At 52.0% G+C, this 18,359-nt stretch overlaps 3 protein-coding genes across 3 annotated transcripts; 1 reads left to right on the top strand and 2 right to left on the bottom strand.

Moving 5' to 3' along the window:
* Positions 1-1,988: 1,988 nt before the first annotated feature.
* LOC34619568 (probable serine/threonine protein phosphatase 2A regulatory subunit B''delta) lies at positions 1,989-8,019 on the top strand. Its single transcript, XM_026337830.1, has 15 exons — positions 1,989-2,491; positions 2,645-2,802; positions 3,024-3,087; positions 3,300-3,529; positions 3,653-3,724; positions 3,837-3,904; positions 4,056-4,138; positions 4,578-4,664; positions 5,006-5,115; positions 5,598-5,688; positions 5,955-6,048; positions 6,152-6,312; positions 6,619-6,813; positions 6,958-7,042; positions 7,972-8,019. The coding sequence occupies exons 1-15, from the start codon at positions 1,989-1,991 to the stop codon at positions 8,017-8,019; spliced, it is 2,049 nt and encodes a 682-aa protein (XP_026193615.1).
* Positions 8,020-8,692: 673 nt separating this feature from the next.
* LOC113147397 lies at positions 8,693-10,038 on the bottom strand. Its single transcript, XM_026337829.1, has 2 exons — positions 9,735-10,038; positions 8,693-9,423 (listed from the first exon to the last, which is right to left on the bottom strand). The coding sequence occupies exons 1-2, from the start codon at positions 10,036-10,038 to the stop codon at positions 8,693-8,695; spliced, it is 1,035 nt and encodes a 344-aa protein (XP_026193614.1).
* A 331-nt stretch (positions 10,039-10,369) lies between these two features.
* Positions 10,370-14,992, bottom strand: LOC34619569. The gene is made up of 5 exons (XM_026337828.1): positions 14,821-14,992; positions 13,475-13,569; positions 12,419-13,129; positions 11,784-12,207; positions 10,370-10,635 (listed from the first exon to the last, which is right to left on the bottom strand). The coding sequence occupies exons 1-5, from the start codon at positions 14,990-14,992 to the stop codon at positions 10,370-10,372; spliced, it is 1,668 nt and encodes a 555-aa protein (XP_026193613.1).
* Between the last annotated feature and the right edge of the window lie 3,367 nt (positions 14,993-18,359).

Raw genomic sequence — 18,359 nt, 5'->3', positions numbered from 1 at the left:
GCGTAAATGTGATGTAACTCCCACACGTTGTTAGGGTTTGCCACCCTTCTTTATCAGCCCCTTCATGGTACTTCTCTGGGGAATTTTGCAGCGCTCTCGTGTCTTCCGCAGCGAGTCCGCTGGAGTTTCGTCAGGTACACCACACTAGAGCTGCCTCAGCATACCGGAAAGGTAGTGCTGCCTGGAGATCCCAGACATTGTACTTTAAATCTATAGGAAAAAATGCGCTTCCCTTTCAATAAAATGCCGTATCCTGTAGCTGTGCGAGCCAGCAGCCAACGACCGCAGCTGTACACTTGGGTGGACCGCCGCAGCCCTAAACATGGAGGTCTGTACATGCAGTCCCTAATATAAGCAAAATGCATCAAAGACATCGTGGAGAGCGAAGCAATCTGGGGTGTCACTGCACCTCTTCCTCTGTATGACGACAGCCGACACCTCGGCAGGCCCCCCCTTCCTGGGGGCTATGTGTTCCGTTCTTCGCCACCACCTTGTTCCTTTTTCCTGGCCACATTTCTTCAAACTCGATTGAGACTCTCCGGGGTGCCGAAGTTGCAAGGGTCCCCGAGGGTGTCCTTCTGACTGCCGGCTGTATGTACACCCTTGCTGCCCCCCTGCAGACTCCCACGGCCCCCGCTCCCTTCCAGCTGATCCAAGGGCTTCTACGGAATACCTGAGCGGAAGTGCGTCGTTTATGGCTCGTGCGGAAGTCAGGAATCTGCAAAAGCCTGTTCCGTCTGGCGTGCACTGGCTGCTGCTGCTGCTTGAAGAGGGGCCCCTCCGGAGCCTCCCCGCGCAAGCGGATCGCGGACTGGCCCCCAAGTTCGAGGGTCTCCATCGGCTCAGCATCATGCTCTGCTGCGTGGGGGCCCCCAGCGTCCAATGATTCGCTCGAGGGGCCTTCCGCCGGTCGTCCTGAGGTGCAGCCATGGGCCTCCCGAACACAAACTCGGGGGAGGGAGAGGGGCCCCCCAGCGGCTGCGGGGGCCCCACACCCCGTCTGAGCCTCCGCCCTTTTATCAGTCTGTCTCCACACAGCGAGATGGCGCACACGCCGAGATATGGACCACCACTCAGGTGTGGAATTCGCTCTCTTTTTTTTCCTCCGGGAGGCATTCCTACAGCACTTAGAGAATGAAGTTTGTGAACCCTGTGGGAAGCGGATCGCATGCAACCTTCATGCAGGGCTAGAAGCGCATCCAGCCTCGCGAAAGAAACCTCTTGTGATACCAGCTGGAGCGGAGGGAGAGGGGGAGGGGGGGCGTCTCGCACCCCGAAAGTTGAGGCAGGCCCCTAGGGGAGTTCTTATTGCGACAAGGGTCTCGAGCAACCCTCACCGCAGCGAGACTCATGCACGAGTGAAGCGGCCATTGATACTGCGCTTGTGACTCCTGCTGCAGCTTGGATAGTGGATCGGTTGCAATCGTGCTGAACAGGCTGCACTGCTACCCCGAGAGAGCCTCTGACCACTCGCAAGGCCTAGAGGGACCTTGTGATCTCGCTGCTGCCCATGACAGCAGCAGTGGAGCAGCCTCTGAAGCCTCCAGAAGCGTCAGCAGGGATGTGCTGCTGCAGCTTCTCGCGGACGAAGTGATGCCTCAGTTCATTGCGCACAGATCGGTGCAACAGCTCGTCTCTCTGCTGCAACAGCAGCGCACCCCAGAAGGCCTTTCGAAGGTAGAGCTCTTTCTTCTGTGCTCCTGGAACCGATTTGCTGGCAGCCAGCGAGCGGTTCTTCGAGGCCTCTAGAGGGAGAAACAAATCCGACTTCATGGCTATCCGTCTGTCTTCCGAAGGGAGGGAGGCAGGCAGGGAGGGAGGCAGGCAGGCAGGCAGGCAGGCAGGGAGGCAGGCCCCTTGCCCTTTCTCTTGCGAGGCAAGAGAAAGGGCATCCTCGCTGCTGCAGTTTGCGTCGTGTGTCTCCTCAGGCATTAGAAGAGGAGATCGCCAAGTGGGAGCGACTAGCGGGGCCCCCCCTTTCGCAGTCCATGGGGGATTACTCCTCAGGAGGAAGGGGGCCCCTGGGGTCGGGCAAGGCCTGGAAGGAGTCTCCAGTCTCGCCGGAGAAAGGGGCCTCAAAGGGCCTCCCCCCGGCAGGGGCCTCCTGTGAGGCCCCTTTCTCCGTCGAGACCACTTCCCCCCAGAGAACTCCGAGAAGCCAGACAAGAGCCGCTGTCTCGCAAGCGGGAGCCTCAGATCAAGCGACTCCAACAGAGCTTTCGGAGGGTCGAGACGTCTTCTGTACCCCTCTGGGCGTGTCTCCCCGAAACACTCCTGAAGGGGCTCTTGAGGCCTCTTCGCATTCAAGAAATGAGCCTTTTGAATCCCCCCCCTCGCTCCCAAAAAGGACTGGCTCGCCCAAGAGAATTGGGGGGCCCCCACAGGCTGCTGCCGACTCTGGCCGCGCTGAAGGGAAGCGCGCGCATGAGGGGCCCACCGAGGCTCCAGAGGTCGCTGGCAAGCACGTCCTCGCAGTCGTCAGAAAAGCTCGGTGAGCCTCAGAGGCTGCGTTTGCCTCAACTAGCTGCCGCTGGCGACCTGCGAATGTTGAACGCTTAGCCCTTGCGGCTGGTCAGGGGTGTCTGCAAGTGCGGAGTCGAATGGCGCTCTGCGAGAGCTGCTGCGGGGTGGAGATGCTACGCAGACAGCAGCGCAGCCTGAAGGCTCCCTTGTCAATTGAAGGGGAGACAGCTGCCGCGATTGCAGCAGTCTTCGAGGACGTAGAGGGGGGAGGCCTCTCTCTGGAAGTCTTCAGGGAGAGAGTTGTGGAACCGCTTCTTGGGCTGGGGCCCTTTTTGGCTGGTCGGTGTTTCCCAGAGCGTTTTGCGCGAAGCGTCTCTGTGCTGTCTCCTGAGGGCTTGCCGCGGAAGGTTTCTTGAGACAGGGGGGGAAGAGTTTCTCGGATCTCAGACGCAAGCTCTAAAGCCTTCTGCTTCCAACGCACGCGCTGCCTCTCTCCATCTCCCGCAGCTGTCACCAAGGAGGCGGTGCTCTGCTCTTTGTGCGCTGCTTCCCCTGCTCAGGTCCCCTCTTCAGGAGAATCGACTCTGAGGGGATAGGGCTTGTGACAGCGGAGCAGCTGCGGGAGTGAGGCTTTCTCCTTGCGCTTTCCGTGTTGTCTGCCCCCCTAGATGCAAGGAGGGGCCTCAGAAAAAGGCTTAAAGTCTCCTGATCGTCTGTGTTTATTTTTCGCGATCTTCGCGTCTGCGATGACCACTCCTTCCCTCCCGCGTCTCCCTCTCGCGTCTCCCTGCCTGGGAGCACCAGTGCGATTGCGTGTTGAGTCTCTCTGCGCACAGATTCTGGCGTGGGCGGTTCGTTTTGCGGTCAAAAGATCCCTCCTTGCAGTGCGATTTCCCCCTCTCTCCCCTCCCCACCTACTGTTCTCCCGAGAGTCATGGACTGCCGGAGAGCTCCCACGGGGCAGGTGCTCCTGCGCTTAGAAGGGGCAGTCTGATCAACTTCATGGGAGCTCTTGCGATCAAGGGGCCCTTTATATACCCCGAAGACTTACGACCCTGGATCGTCGGTAGGCGGCAGAGCTGGTTGCACCGAGTGCCGGCTTCGAATGCGCTCTTCCCGGAGGTTAGGGAGGGCTAACGTGGGCGCTATTCCTCTCACCGCTTGGTGTGCTCCGGTGTGTGAGACGCAGAGGTGGCTGAGTGCGCTCCAGACATGGCATTCCTTCTGGATCCGCAGTCCGAAGAGTACCTTCACAAATACGGTGAGCGCGCAGACTCTTCCAGAAGCACAAATGCTCAGACGACGTAGCCGACTTGGGGTGTCGAAAGAGACGGTTGATTTTTGTCCAAGGCTTGTTGTCTCCGCTCTCCCAGTTGACTCCGTGATTGCTCGGATCATGTTCTACGTCGACGAAGACTCCAAGGGGTGCTTGTCAATGCGCGTAAGCGGGCTGCTTGGAGGGCCTCTTCGGCAACCAGCGGATCTCGAATCAATACATGCCCGAGCTGTGCATTTTCTGCGAGAAATGGTGCCTGGTGTCTTGCAAGTTGTACTTTGGGGCCCCTCTCTGTGGCTGCTTGTGCGCACTTCAGGATCTAAGGCGCAGCGCACTGGTCCACGTTTGGTGTAGCTTGAACCCTTCGATGGAGCTTAGCGCCGTCAGGAAGTTCTTCAGGTCGGGTGTACCCCTCTACGACTAAAGGAAGTAATCGCGCCTTAAAAACATCCTGCTGTCATCGCTTCTAATAATTCCCTCTCGGCCTTTTCGTGCTGCTCCACTGTCTAGCTGTGCCTCTACCCATGCCCGTCTGCGTGTTCGTTTTTCTTTCCTTGCAAAGCCTCTCTGTATGGGGATTCTGGCTTCACTTATCTCTACATGTATATGTGTATGTATGAATATGTGGTCATGTTTGCATGTGTATATATGTGCATGTGTATATATGTGTATGTGTATATGTTCAGGTGTATATGTGTATATATGTGTATATGTATATGGGTACGTGTGTATATATATATATGTATATTTGTAGATACATATATATATTTCTGTGTGTCTGTGTATATGTGTGTTTGTGCCAGTGTACTTGCACTTGTTTGCATGTATGTGCTTACAGCTATGACCATTTTTATGTCTTTTATTGCTCTTTTCACGAATTGGATGAAGACGAAGACTTCCTTCTCCACCGCAGCGACGTCAGCAAGTAAGGCTTGTATATACCATGGCTCAGTGATAAACTCACTAGGCCTACAAGGTTTCTGTTCACTAGGGAAGATTCCTATTTGTTAGAGACTCCATAGGGAGGAAATCAGAGGGAGAGAGGCAGAGACTGCGGCTCCGGTTTCGCGTCTAACACACACACACAAATCACATCCGTATGTATATATATATGCATTTTTTGTCTCTTGCTACTGCGTGCTCCCCTCATCATATTTCATTTTGCTTTACACTCTACATTCCTCGTACGCTGCTCTTGCTTCTTCTGCCGCATGTGTCTGCAAAAGCGGAGAAGGCTACGGCTGTGCCTCCTGGGTGTGCAAACAGATACCAGGACCATAGCATGAGCACTCTGGTTGAAGCTCGACTTTTCTCTCAAGCAGCGCACCGCTTTTCTTGCGAAAAGTCTCAGCATTGGAACTTTCAGGATTGGATTTGTGAGGGCGACACACACACACACATACAGACACACTCATACACACACATATACATACACACACACATATACATATACATACACGCATACACATGTGGGGGCACAGATTCGTCGCCTACATGCATCGCACTTACATGCATGCATGCGTGGGGGAAAGCGGCAGCGGCAGCGGCAGCGGCGGCAGCTTTGCACACATACAGCCGAGCTTGTGCATTCATATGCGGGATGTGGGAGTATGCTACTACTATTCGAAGGAATATTGATGGTCTCACAAGAGTGGGATTTTGTACGATCTTTCGCTGCGGAGGCACCAGCAGCTTTCAGCTGCACGTGGGGTTAAGGCAGTCTTGCTGGCCATGAACGAGCAGCTTTTGCTTTAGGAGACGTGGGTGCTTTCCAAGAATGATTGACTGGGGTAGCAGTCCCCTCACGTACTTACTCTTGTGAGATTCTCACATGCATGCGCGCCATATTTTCTTTTAGGGTTCGTATTGGCGTACCACGAAGTGACCCTCCCCAAAGCTCTTCGCTTCTGGTTTGATGTCTTCGACTTGGATGGAGATGGATTTTTAAGGTAGGTCGAGATGTTACTGGGGTGCTGCTGGCATTAAACTCACGTGTGTGCACGGAAGATTTTTCAGTTTCGAGGCACCTCACTGATTGTTCAAGCAGGCTGCAATATGGACCTTGTTGGGTTGCTCGTAAGTGCCTCTTGTTGCTTCGGAGGACTTCATGTATTATAAATGTGTGTATCTGTGTATATACAATAAATGTATGTATGTATGTGTATGTGCATATAATATTTAAAGACATGTGTACATCGTTATCTGCGTGCGCAAGGGACCACGAGCTGGAAGCGGCTTACGAGTCTCAAGCTGAGCGACTGCGTATGCGGGAGGGCAAGGCGCAGAGTTATAAGGAGTTCATTTGTCAGGTGTACGTTCACATGCCCTTAAGTTCCCCCTTTTGTGCGCCTTTTTCTGGACATGCTTGTCGGTTTTTGCATTGTTTTTGTACTGCGCGTGTTTTCGAGCGAGGCTGGGAAAGTGCTGGCAGAGGAGGTAGAGTCCGTGCATTGTGCTCATTATTTTTTAAAGGCCTGTATGGGGTTCTACCTCCCCAGTGCACCCTCTGTAGAACTTCTTGTTGCACGTTTCTTACACGGAGGCGTGAAAGTGCTGCCTCCATGGGGATGCAGGTGCAAACGTCAGTGGGTAGCCGACGGCTTCGCGCGTTCAGCCCTTTGAAATCTCGCAGCGTTCAGCATGCATGATGCGTGAAAAGATGGCTGAGAGGGGCAGCCATGTTGAATTCTATCTTTTGGGGGGCTCTTGCGATGACGGCTGCCCATTTATTTGAATGATAGCAGCACCAACCGGCGCAGCCTCCGCAGTTCCTTGGGAATATTGAGTCCGATGTTTGCGGGGAAAATTCGTTCTTTCGCATGCAGCCGTCCGTCGCTTTCTTCCACAAGAAGCCTCTATGCGTGTCTTTCTATCTACAGGAGCGATGCCTTGGGCCTGGCTCCTTCTTCTTCCGGCATAAGCTGCCAGGAGTTTTTGCGTTCCCCTGCGGCTGCCGGATTTTTGGTAAACTGTCTCCTCAAGGCGCAAGTACTTCGAGCTTTCGATGAGGGCGAAGCTGTCATCAACACTGTTCATGGAAATCCAATTGAACGCGCCGTCCTCTTGAACTTCACGTGCGTTGGCGGCTCCTGACACGGTTGCAACTTCCTGCACTGGCAGCCCCTTTTTCCGGAGAAAAGCTGTGGAGCTCGCCTGTACGATTATTGTACGCGGCGATGCCTCGCCCGCTTGCACTTCTTCTGCGTGCTCCTCATCAGGCCCTTTGAGATATTCGCGCATGCAGAGTATGCTGCCTTCACTGCCCAGCGCTTCGAGGAGAGTCTCGAATTGGGAGATGGCCGGGTACGTGTGTGTATGCGAGCTTGCCATCGGCGTTTTTTTAACAGACGAGACCGCAAAAGTCGCTCGCAGTGTAGCATAAGAGCTGAAAAGATGGTGGAGCAGCCGTTTCCACATGCACGGAAAAAAAAGCATCTATGTGCCTGCTGCATGGATGATGACATGAATGGTAGAGCAAGACCAGGCGAGAGCGCAGTTCAAGTCTTTCTGCGCGTGCGCATTCCTTCAGTCTCCCTCAGCAAGTGCTGATGTGCATGTGCGCTGCCGTGTCGCCTTTCTCCTCTTTCTGATGCCATGGGTTCTCCAGCTTTCTCGTTCTTTGTTATTCAGGAGGAGGGAATGCTGGAAGATCTTCAAGATTCAACTGAAGCCATTGAATGAAACGAGGGCACTGTGCGCAAAGGGTGTGTTGTGGCCTTCATGGAAAGTGCAATCCAGAGTCTATCCGTCCAGGCGCGCGTGCATGCATAGGCGGGCACATGCGCATGCAAGGCCGATGGAAAACAGCATAGATACGTACAACTACGCGCCAAAATACATGTATTCATGTATATTGGTACGTCGGTATCATGCCGTAAGAAGTGAGGTTTGGCTGCAGACAAGTGCCCTTCTGCATATGCCTCTGCCCAGAGGCATATGCTACCAGAGCGGCTTGCGGTATATCGATGGATCGAGGCACATCCTCCCTGTTCTTCCAGCATGTTCTCCTAGGCCTCTCCTCTCTTCTTGGCTCTTCCTAGCTTTCTCTTGTGCATTAAGGCCCCAAGGAATGCGGCGCATGCGACGGGGAAGCTAGCAGCGCAGGCGTGCGCTACCCCCAAAGCTACTATGAACGCCAGTGGCAGCAGCGTGTCTTTGCTTCTGGCTTCTTAGCGACCCCAAGTAAACAAAATTTTATACGGGGTGGACATGCATATAGAGTAGGCCCGTAGGCAGAGCGCTGTAGAGGTGAACATGGTGCCACGGCTAAATGCGGATGACATCCTATGCAGCTGCATGCAAAGAAAGGTAGATGTCACTGAAAATGATGCACGTCAATCTACGGAGAGGCAGTGTAATAGCAGAGTGGGTCGTGCCCTATAGACTAAACTGTATCTCGTCTCGGCGAGCCTAGCTGCCTGCACATGGCTGCATGCGCGCGTGCATGCAGCTATGATTAATGCAGACACATATTTTGGGGGCATATATATATATATAGGGTCCCCTAGATGTCCCGCACAAATAAATTAACAAGAAACACTGCCTGTTGCCTGTTCGGAGAGGCGAAGCCCATGCGCTGGGTGGGGAAGAATATGATACTAGCGGAAGAATGCTTGCTGCTATCCACCCAGGCTCGCAAATCTGTACGCGCTTCGACCTGGGGAATATAAAGCCAATAAGGAGTTATAAAAGAATCCATAGCGTGCACGCCGCAGGCTGCATGCCATGAAATGCATATGGTTGCTAGGGCCGCCCACAGTGCACACACACAATGCATGCACACACACACACAATGCATGCACACACCCACAATGCATGCACGCACACACCCCTCCCCCCTTTTAGTGTGAAGCCGAGAGAGCAGGGCCATGTGCGATGACACACAGAAGGCGGCACAGAGAAACAAACGAAGACATCGGAAGCGCGAGCAAGCAAGCAAGCAAGGATACGCGACTAGCGTGCAGCGAAAGCCTCAAGGTCGTCCTGCTCCCACCAAGAGGAGCCGCTGTCAGGATCTCTTAAAGATGCAACATCCGATACTTGCGCATATCCTTCATTGTGGCCAGTAGGACGCCTCTCGGGGAGTTTTTCCCCCCCGCGTGGTTGGTCCCCTCCTAGGGTTGTGTCGGAGACAGTCACTCGGCTGCTGCTGGCGGGGATATCTGTGCGTCTCTTCGCGCACAGACGGAAGCAAAAGAACATAAGAATGACGCAAAGAAGAAGCATTGCCAAGACGCCCAAAAAGGTCCTGTACCACGGCATAGGCGCCACGTGCGCGCTGACCATCTCCGCATCCGCTGCTCTAGGAGGCACTGTTGCTGGCTTGCCCCCCCCACTGCTGCTGTTGCTCTTGCTGGAATCCGCTTGTGGAGGAGCGCCTTGCAGCCTCGCAAGGTCCCCGCCCTCCAAAAGGCCCTTCTTCTCGTCGTCATTCGCCAAGTCTCCAACTTCTGAATGCTGTGCTGGCAACGCGGTAGGCATCGCTGCTGCTGTCGGTGCAGGCAGTGCCTCGGCGAGCTCCTTCGGGGACAGAGTGCCCTCTTTCGCGGAGACAGGCTCATCCGTGAAAGCAACCTCTGGAGATTCAGAAGCGCGCAGCAACGCAGCGGAAGGCGACGCGGAATACTCCTGCGGCAGCGTCAAGAGAAAGCGGAGTCTGGCCTGCTCGTAGGCTATTTGCCTGTCTGTGAAAATACACACATGTATACACACACACACACATACACTCTCATACCGCATGCCTCGTGAGGGCGTTTCAAAGAGGGGCCATATCAAGTTGCAAAAGGGCTTAAAATCATTCAATGCATGCAAGACCACCACGTGAACTTCCGACGGACCGCAGCGAGCACATCCAGGCTAAACCCACCCCTCACCTCGAACGCCTTTCGGCATTTCCCTCCCCCGCCCTTCCCAACAAGCCAACGGAATTCTCTCTTTCCCTGTATGTGCCACGCCTTCCTCTGCCTGCAGGGCAGGGGGATCCTTAAGTCCTTACCCAGCAGCCGGCTCTTGAGAGTGAGAGCCAACTCCTCGCCTCGACTCCACGGCATGCGCGCCTCGACTGTGTATTCGTACGCTGGAAAGGCCTTATACCTTTTACCCGCAACTGCGTTGAAGGCTACTGGATAAAGCCCCAGCTTCCAGCTGTAAATCAGGAGCTGCACCGACTCGCAAGGCACAACACGCCGTACGGCGGTCACCTCGGAGACGCTTGACGCCGCAGCGAGAAGGCGATCGAGGAGGGACAGATCTGAAACGAAACGCAATCGCAGTCCAGTGCCAGCAGACAGACGATACATATACACATACAGATACACATATACATATATACACAGTAAATATATATATATATATATACATACAGAACGCCACACAGGGGAGGACGAACGATGCTAGATTTTTTTCCAGAAATCACTCCACGCGCTCTCTGGTTGTCGGTATTTGTCTGCGTGTCTGTCTGCCGACGTGCTACCCTAAGCCAGCTGCGCTTTTCTCCTTCTTTCTCATCCTAGCATATGCCTGCTTGCATTTGAAAGCCTGAGAGGTGTGCAAGGCTTCTCCTCTCTATTATATGGGAGCTGGGGTCGACAAAGGAGGCCCTCCCCCCCCTGTCTCCTCTTCTCCAACCCCCTAAGACTCCCCGCCCCTCTCAGTCTCCCTCCTGTTGTGACTCTTCTCTAGCCACTCCTGTGCAGGCAGATGCACCCAGTGCAAAGCGGCCTCTCGCGCGGAAGGCGTCGCTTCTCTATCAACGACCTGGCTCGCAGCACAGAGCACCTCTGCTGCTGCGCAGGCGCAAGCCAGCCTAGCACCTTGTCCTCCCTCCGCACGCCCACCAGCAGACACGACAACACCTGCGGCGAGGACGTACAGAAAAAACCATCTTCGTCGTTTCCCTTGATAAGAATGGCGATGTCTTCAAGAACGCCTCCCTTCCTAGGGGCCCCCCTTGCCCAAATAGCCCCCACAACCTCCTTGTCTGGTTGCAAGGCTGCGCGCAGCAGAAGTAATAATGAGGCGACAAGCTGTCGAGACACGAGACGTGAAAAACGACCACTATTTAGGCCTTTAGCCCTAGAAGCATCTGAACACCAAACACTGACTGGCTAGCTGCTAGGCACGCAGCGGAGCGAGCAGTGCAGCAGACAGGGGAACTGCAAAGGAGGAAGGCGAAAAGGTCTGCGTTCTAAGAAGCTGCTCACAACGAGACTGACTGCCCCCGCAGTGTACCTATGAATGAGAGCTGTGGAAGTGGAGAGTCCGTAATCTCCTTTAGAATTTGGCTGGGAAACCACTCATTGGGTGCCACTTGACTCAAAAAACGCTCTACTGCCGCAGTAGTCTCGACTTCTCCCGTGGAGAAGCTAACAATGACAGGAGACTCGAACGCCTTAGCCGCTGTACGCACAGACAGCCAAGCAGCAGAGGCAAGTAAAGATGACGCACATATAAATATATACATATATGTATGTGGAAAGACACTCACACATACACATACACACAGACACACACATGCATACACACACACAAACACACACACATACACACACACAAATACATACACATACACACACACATACACACACATACACATATATACACATGCATGCGCAAAGCAAAGAAGATTGGGGAAAAGGACGCTCAGTTACGGGTTGCCCACGTCGCGGCACGTGGAAAATGACAAGCCGCAACATGCCCAAGAGACACGCGTCTTGAAAGCAAGGTCGAGAGTGATCACTCAGCTTCGTATTGCAAATGCATGCATACACAGCAACTACTACGAAAGTACAACGCGCCAAGGAGGGCCCCAAAGGTAGCCGAAAGATCCGTGGAATGCGTAAATCAAGTACTGCCACTCGTATTCCCTTAATAAACAGGTTGCTTGCATACAGACAGCAGGGTTTAGGAAGACATGCTTCTATGTATGTATGTGCATATATGTGTATTCAGGATATAGGTGAATGTGTTCAATGCAAGCATGCGCATAGGTAGGCATGTGCATCTATGTGTATTCAGCACATCATGTGGATGTGGATGTGTGTACCAGCTGAGCCGTGAATATTGCGAGTGCTTCCTGCTTCTACGAGAGACATCTGTAAAGACTTCAGCTCAGACCCTGAGGCAAAAATCAAAGCAAATAGGCACCAAAGCGCCGAGGTTTTGCACCTTGAATACCGTGGAAGACTCCGTAGAGGCTTCTGTACAGGTTTGGACCGCGTCCTCTCCGAGTTTTTGATATCGCCCTCTGGTGTACGCTGACCTTTCCGCTCAATCGTTTTGGCATAGGCCTCCTCAGGAGTTTGGTATGGCAGAGGCATGCGCATTTCATAGCCTGCTGAGACTGCCTGAGTGTTGTAGTACGCTGGAATGTACCGTGTAGGTCCAAAGCCCATGGACATGTACAGGTGGAGAGGTGCCAATTGCGAAATCCACACATGCAGCATCGTGTCAGAGAGAAGCGGTCCGCGCTGGTCGGAAGTGAGAGAAAGACGCGTCGCTTTCTCCAGAACGGCCTTCATCATTCTCCGAGCTGTATGACAACATAGAACGAGGTGGGGCAGGAAAATATCTTCTCAGAGGCGCGCTCATGGATGAAGAAAGCACCACCAAGGAAGACAAGATGCACCCTGATGAGTGCATCAGAGACTGCACTGTATGTACACAACAGATGCAGGGTGCCCCAGGGCTGCTGCTGGTTCCTGAATCGTGATCGGTGATCTGGGAAGGCTCACCAAGGCCCATTCTTCTAAAATTCTCATGCACAGCGACCATCAGGATATTTGCAGATTTAGCACTCATTTCTGCAGCAGCTACCACCCCAATAATTCCTCCTGGGCGAGGGGTATCTTCCTCCTCATCCGCTTCAGTGTCGGCCTCGTCACTGCTTGTGCTACCCAAGTACTTCGCAACAACGCACATGTCGAAAAAGTGAGGCGACATCGAAAAGGAGCGCATCGTGTACGATTGATACTTCACCGGATATTCAGGAGTGTGCAGAAGGAGTTGCCGTATCTCTTCCAGATCGTCGGCCGTACAATCGACAACAACAGGGGGCTTGGCAGCCCTCCAGATCTGCTTTGTCAGGGCCTTTCCTCCTTCTACTTTTGCTGGTGCTTCTGACACGGATGCTACTGGTTCGGCAACGTCGCTGTCTGATGATGACTTCAGTGCGCGTTGAAAGGCGTTAAGCCCGAGGGGAAACTGGGCGATGCCTCCCTCAGCAGCAGAGAACGAAGACGGTTCAAGGCATGCCGCAGGAGGAACTGCGGCAGATAAAAGCACTGCGGAGACCACCACCAGAGGCCGAAGAAGCCGTCTTAAGGATCTCCATAGGCTCCGGAAGCTTTCGGGGGTTGTCGCTGGGGAGCAGTCATTCTCGCGGATACACCTCTGCCAGGAGGCACGGAGAGGGGGGGCCCCTGGGCCCCCCTGAGGACGATTCATTTACTCAACTTCTACAAGAGAGCCTCTTTTTCAGAGAAACAGAGAGGCTACATGTGGTTTCAAGCGACAAAAGCGACAAGCAACAGAGAGCCTGGACCACGGAGGAACGAAGGGGCGCACCAAGAGGGAATCAGAAGCGGTAGAGAGGATCTTCTTGGCCCCAACGCCGCAAAAACTAATTAAAATCACCCTCCACTTTTAGTCTAGGCTGTTTCAGCACCCCACAATGCACAGCTGGCATTGCCGGACTCGGCAGGGCAAGTGAGGCAGGTGGCGCATGCACCAGCTGGCAGTAGGGTCTCCATCCTTGTCCTTTTTCGATTTTAGATCACCAACGCGCAAAAATGGTACTCTGAGATTTAATACTGCATTCCCGAAACCAGGGACTTTTGAATACCATGGACAGGAGGGGTTATGCTCATGAGACCTCTGTATTACGCGTCATGATTTGCACTCGCCGAACGTCAGTCGCTTCGGGGAGTGCGCAAATGCTTTTTTGAAGTCCCAAAGGCCATAAGAGTCACAGGGAATACACTTTATTCATGAGCTCGCATCCGGCTGCTCGAGCTCCAGAGGATTGGCACCGATCGTCAGGTCGGTGTAGTAACCTGGGTTGTCGATTGGAAAAAATATACATGAACGGCAGCGTCTCGTTGTGTTCTGGGCTTCATAGCCCCAAGGCGCCTAGAGGCGCGTACTTAGGCTTCTGAAAGTACGAATACAGCTTTACCATTTGCGTAGTGTCCAAAGGCAAAAGGCGATTCCACTTCGTACGCCTGCTCTGTAGAAGGCTACTTTAAACTTCGCCCTTTCTACTGCACTACTTATATTCTTTTAAGCATTAGGAAATAATTAATTGCAAAAAAATCTGGCTGTTCTTATACGGCACTTTGGGCGGATCAGACGACCAAGGTCAATGATGAGGACCTGTGCGCCGACTATTGCTAGTATCTGCAACTAGCTTGAACACCCAACGAGGCTCTACGCTGCAACAACACCGGTGTACCCTCGGTGTCCCTCTATCTCCCGCCATTCCCGACCGTTGAGCTGTGAGATTTTAGAGACACCCGAATGAGCCTCCGTAATAAAGGCCACTCCAGAAATTACTATTAACCTGTTGCATTGGGTTCGGGGCTAATGTCTCTCTCTATGGAGACCCTGAGTGAAGCATTACAGCCTTTGGGTAGGAGCGATGTATTTAAGGCAAGGCCTCCGCACTTGGATTCAAGCAACCTCGAAATCATACCAATAGCCGTAAAAAGTCTCCTGTCTGCGCTCTCGAACGGTCTTCGAACTTACATGCTGCCATACAGCCCAGAAGCTCACATCACACCTTTCCAGTGCAGCGACAAACCATGCTCGTGTGTAGCACACAATGCACACAAAATAAAGCAGCGCATCCCCTAACTATAGTGAAACGATTCTTACGCCAGCCCCATCTACAGTGCAGTCAAGCCCATTACACTGCCTCAAACAGGGACTCTGCAACCTGCATCCTGCCAAGGCAAGCCTAGGTAGTAGTAGACGACCCAACGAGCTTGTCTAATGTATGTTCATAAGGCTTGGTGCAGTCGAGCCATGCACTAGAGTGCACACCTGCCTGTTCTTGCAGGTGGTAGCTGCGTGTCTTTACATACAAAGCTCCGTGCGTGCAAAAAGCGTCTTTCGTGCCCTGGGTACAAAGAGCATGAGAACGCGCGATGGGGTGAATGCTCGGGTCACATCCCGATACAGATGACAGAAGCCTCCTTCGGCAATGTTATCTAGTAACTGGCATCCTTCCCATAACTTCCAAGCAGAGACTGCCATTCCCGCATGGGGCAGGGCTTATTCAGGTACAGTATACATCTACTCAAACAGCCTGTAATTCACCAATGTACAGTACTCATTGTTCGCTACAGTATCACCTTGGCTAGTACTGGTCGCAAACTTATGTCAAGAGGACGCTACAAGCTCTCTCCTACAGGAGCTGGAGGCAGCTCTCATCGCGGATATGCATGGTAAATTTCTCTGAGAAGAACTGATAGGTGCTGAACGTGCAATTATTCTACAGTAAACATAAATTCTGGCAATCGGGCAAAAAAAGCTGGGCACAAGGCAACCTGCTAGACGGACTGAGGCTGGTGGAATTTAAGGATCAATTCTTTTATGAACGAGGCAGTCAGACAGACATCAGCCTTACAAGCAAAGAAGCATGTGCCGAGATGTGAACTATCAGCTAAAAGGCAGGTGGCTGCTTATCTATGATTTTTTGCGGATGCATATGCTGTTTCTGCTCAAGCTAGTGAAGTGTGCCTGTGTGTGTGAGCATGACTATGGGGACCTGTGGTTAACGATTTAGTGAAGGAAGCCCCATAGTTAGTATTAAAATTTATTTCTTGCGTAAAACAAAAACGACGACAGTTTGGCAATATAGCATGGTTCTTCTGAGATGGAAGTAGAGAGAGGAAGACGGCCTGTACACGGGAAAACTAGGCGGAAACAAAAGGCGGGGGAGACAAGCATGGCAATAAATCGGCTTCTGGAAAGCAACACAAGGCAAAGAAATCAAAAGAGTAGGGAAGTAACAACGCATGTTTTGCGCTGCTCTTCACACAGAAGAATCCATTTAATCCTTGTGACGGTTTAGCTTAAGCGTCCGTGGAAAACCCTCGACTACAAACTCATTGTGAACTTGATAAAGCACTATTTCTTATTCCCATGCAAGCGCCCCTCATAATTCTCGACATAAACAGAGAGGGACAGCTACGGTTGAGCGCGAATGCACCCACGAAGCCCTTCCACAATTCACAGCCCGATGCCCAAAGCATCTAGTACACACGCACAGAACAAAGTATTTTCTTGCGTTGAGCTAACAGTCCTCCGCAATAAACCAGAGAAACAGACAGATAGGTTAATTACTTAATGCTTTAGTAATTGTTTCTTCAAAATAGGTGGACTATTACAAGGTGTAAGTGCAGCTTTCGCACGCTACAGTCCCTTCCCGCGTACTTGTGATTGGAGAGAAAGCCTTTATCCGGGGCACTTAAAAACGCACAAAAAACACAATTAATCGTTTTGACTAAAGAGTCAAGACTTGGGAAGTGTCAGTCGCGCAATTCTTTTAAAAGAAAGGGACGAATCTAGACAGAGCACACAGGAAAAGGTATTCGATGTTTACTCATGCAAAAGTAGTACTTTTGACTGAGCAGGTACAGTAAATCGAAGACTACGGATGGAAATACACAAACGGTAAAGTATTGTTTCAATCTTCACAGAACCGCACACTCTTTGAAAGCAGAGGTGCTCTGAGGGTGAAATAGCTGTTTCCTGGAGGCTTATTTGCTTGTCTATCAAAGGAGAGGCTAGGACCTTAGAAGAGGGAGGAGATATTTCTCGATTATGGCTGCTTGGTCTCACTGTAGTGACACAGATTCTCCTGAACTTGTTGAGAGGAGAGCAAAGAACGACAGAAGAGCATGTACATATATTATAATAGGAATGCCTCAGCTGGGGGGCTTTAGGCGAATGCTGGCACGCATTTGTATGTTGAGCTAGAGGCTTTCCACAATTTGTGGGATATGATGCGGCACTGTGCTAAGCAGCGGCCGTCGCTACTGCCTTTCTTTCACCGCTTCACCGGATGCTCAACTCCGCTGTAGTGTTTCCCTTCACATGCACATTTCGGCACACTCTCCACGGCAGAGAGGGTGCCGAAATGTCTACGCGCGAGATCCTGTGGATACCATGAGAAATTTCAATACTGTTTCCGCTTGAGCTGTTGAGTGCGGCTACAGCGGATATCAAATCTGACCATTACCCCCGAGTGCCCCGACCACAGCCCGTATGTGTTCCCCGTTTCACAAACAGCGTTGAACCGTGATTCTGCATATTATTTTGAGCTGTGTTTTGCTTGTGATGACACTGAGGGAGGCCTCCCTTGACGTGCTGAATGGCTACTTGATGGTTTTCAACTCGGGCTGAGTAGTACAGTGCAGCAGTAAATTATTGGCTTTTGTTTCTAGTCGGCGCCACGCTACGAAAGACAGTAAATGTGCCTTCTACGAGAACTGACAGGCAGCTCAGGCAACCAGGCCACGGATTTCCTTCAACCTCTCCACCTCTTTCTCTCCCTTTCTATATAGCAACACACTGTGCATGCGATGTGACGAGAATGCGCACATCCAGTCTTAAATTCTCTTCTCATGCACTATCAGTTCTCTGGGGGCCCAACAACCCCACCTGGTTCACGCAGGGACTGTCAGGCACTTTCAGAGTAGTGAGAAAGTGACAAAACATTGGAGAAACGGCAAAAAGCGGCACCGCAAAAAAACTACCGGCTTCTTTAAAGCAATCTTTTCAAAGGTTATATAGCTGCGGTCCATGCTGTGTAATATGCTGTACACACAGGGAAGAACACAGTACCCTAGGCCTAAAGGGTCGAACGGTTGCACTGCATCTTGCAGTAGGGGGGGAAATCCAAACAGACCACTCCGGTGATTTTGGCATTCCAAAGATTAATAACAAAGCAGCCAATTCAAAGCTGCCTCCGGGGAGTTTCTTAATTCTAGATTCTGAGATACCAAATAAATTTGCCTTTGTGTGGATTGACCGATGCACCAAGCTGTTTGGGAGAGTTGGTAGAATCACGTTCGTGACTTATAATAGCACACGGATACTGCTTCAACTACAAATGATCTTGGACCATTTGAACAAATAACTCACCAGTACTTGCTAGGTCGAATGGGAGATGGGGGTGCAAAGGAAGAGTAGCTACTGAGAGAAAGTGCGCTGCAACAAAGATGCATTAGTAGCCCCACAGTGCTACAGAATGCATAAGCTTCACTCAATACCTTCCTACCGAGCTTGCGTTTTGGGGAGCTAAGTGTCCTAAAACGGAAAACCTGGGTGGATATGTAAAGGCTTCCTCCCTTCCCCGCGCGCGGCCCCAAGGTTTCCCAGACAAAGAAAGAGGGACAGTCAAAGTGAGCGTTTCTGCACCCTCTATGCACTCCGACTACTCACAGCTAGTTGCACAAAGCATCTAGCACAGCGCTTACACACACCGGTGCGTTCACTTGTGTAGAACTAGCAGAAATGTGAAATAAAAAGCCTATGCGAACACCCAAACAAACAGGTCAATTCTCTATTAATTCCTGATTAAGTAAAAATACAGTATTAATAAGTGTCGAAATTT

The sequence above is a fragment of the Cyclospora cayetanensis genome, unplaced genomic scaffold (assembly GCF_002999335.1).
Source record: "Cyclospora cayetanensis isolate NF1_C8 unplaced genomic scaffold, CcayRef3 CcayRef3_contig_204, whole genome shotgun sequence".
NCBI classification, from domain to species: domain Eukaryota; phylum Apicomplexa; class Conoidasida; order Eucoccidiorida; family Eimeriidae; genus Cyclospora; species Cyclospora cayetanensis.
This window is presented reverse-complemented; position numbering and strand designations above follow the sequence as displayed.

Coding starts and splice junctions, on each gene's coding strand:
- LOC113147397 (XM_026337829.1), bottom strand. CDS start 10,038: ATGTATCGTCTGTCTGCTGGCACTGGACTGCGATTGCGTTTCGTTTCA. Junction 9,424..9,734: donor TCTCAAGAGCCGGCTGCTGG/GTAAGGACTTAA, acceptor GTATTTTCACAG/ACAGGCAAATAGCCTACGAG.
- LOC34619568 (XM_026337830.1), top strand. CDS start 1,989: ATGGGGGATTACTCCTCAGGAGGAAGGGGGCCCCTGGGGTCGGGCAAG. Junction 2,803..3,023: donor GCTGGGGCCCTTTTTGGCTG/GTCGGTGTTTCC, acceptor TCCCCTGCTCAG/GTCCCCTCTTCAGGAGAATC. Junction 3,530..3,652: donor CTTACGACCCTGGATCGTCG/GTAGGCGGCAGA, acceptor TGTGAGACGCAG/AGGTGGCTGAGTGCGCTCCA.
- LOC34619569 (XM_026337828.1), bottom strand. CDS start 14,992: ATGGCAGTCTCTGCTTGGAAGTTATGGGAAGGATGCCAGTTACTAGAT. Junction 13,570..14,820: donor TTTTGCACGCACGGAGCTTT/GTATGTAAAGAC, acceptor GGTATTCAAAAG/TCCCTGGTTTCGGGAATGCA. Junction 12,208..12,418: donor GAACCAGCAGCAGCCCTGGG/GCACCCTGCATC, acceptor ACTTCCGACCAG/CGCGGACCGCTTCTCTCTGA.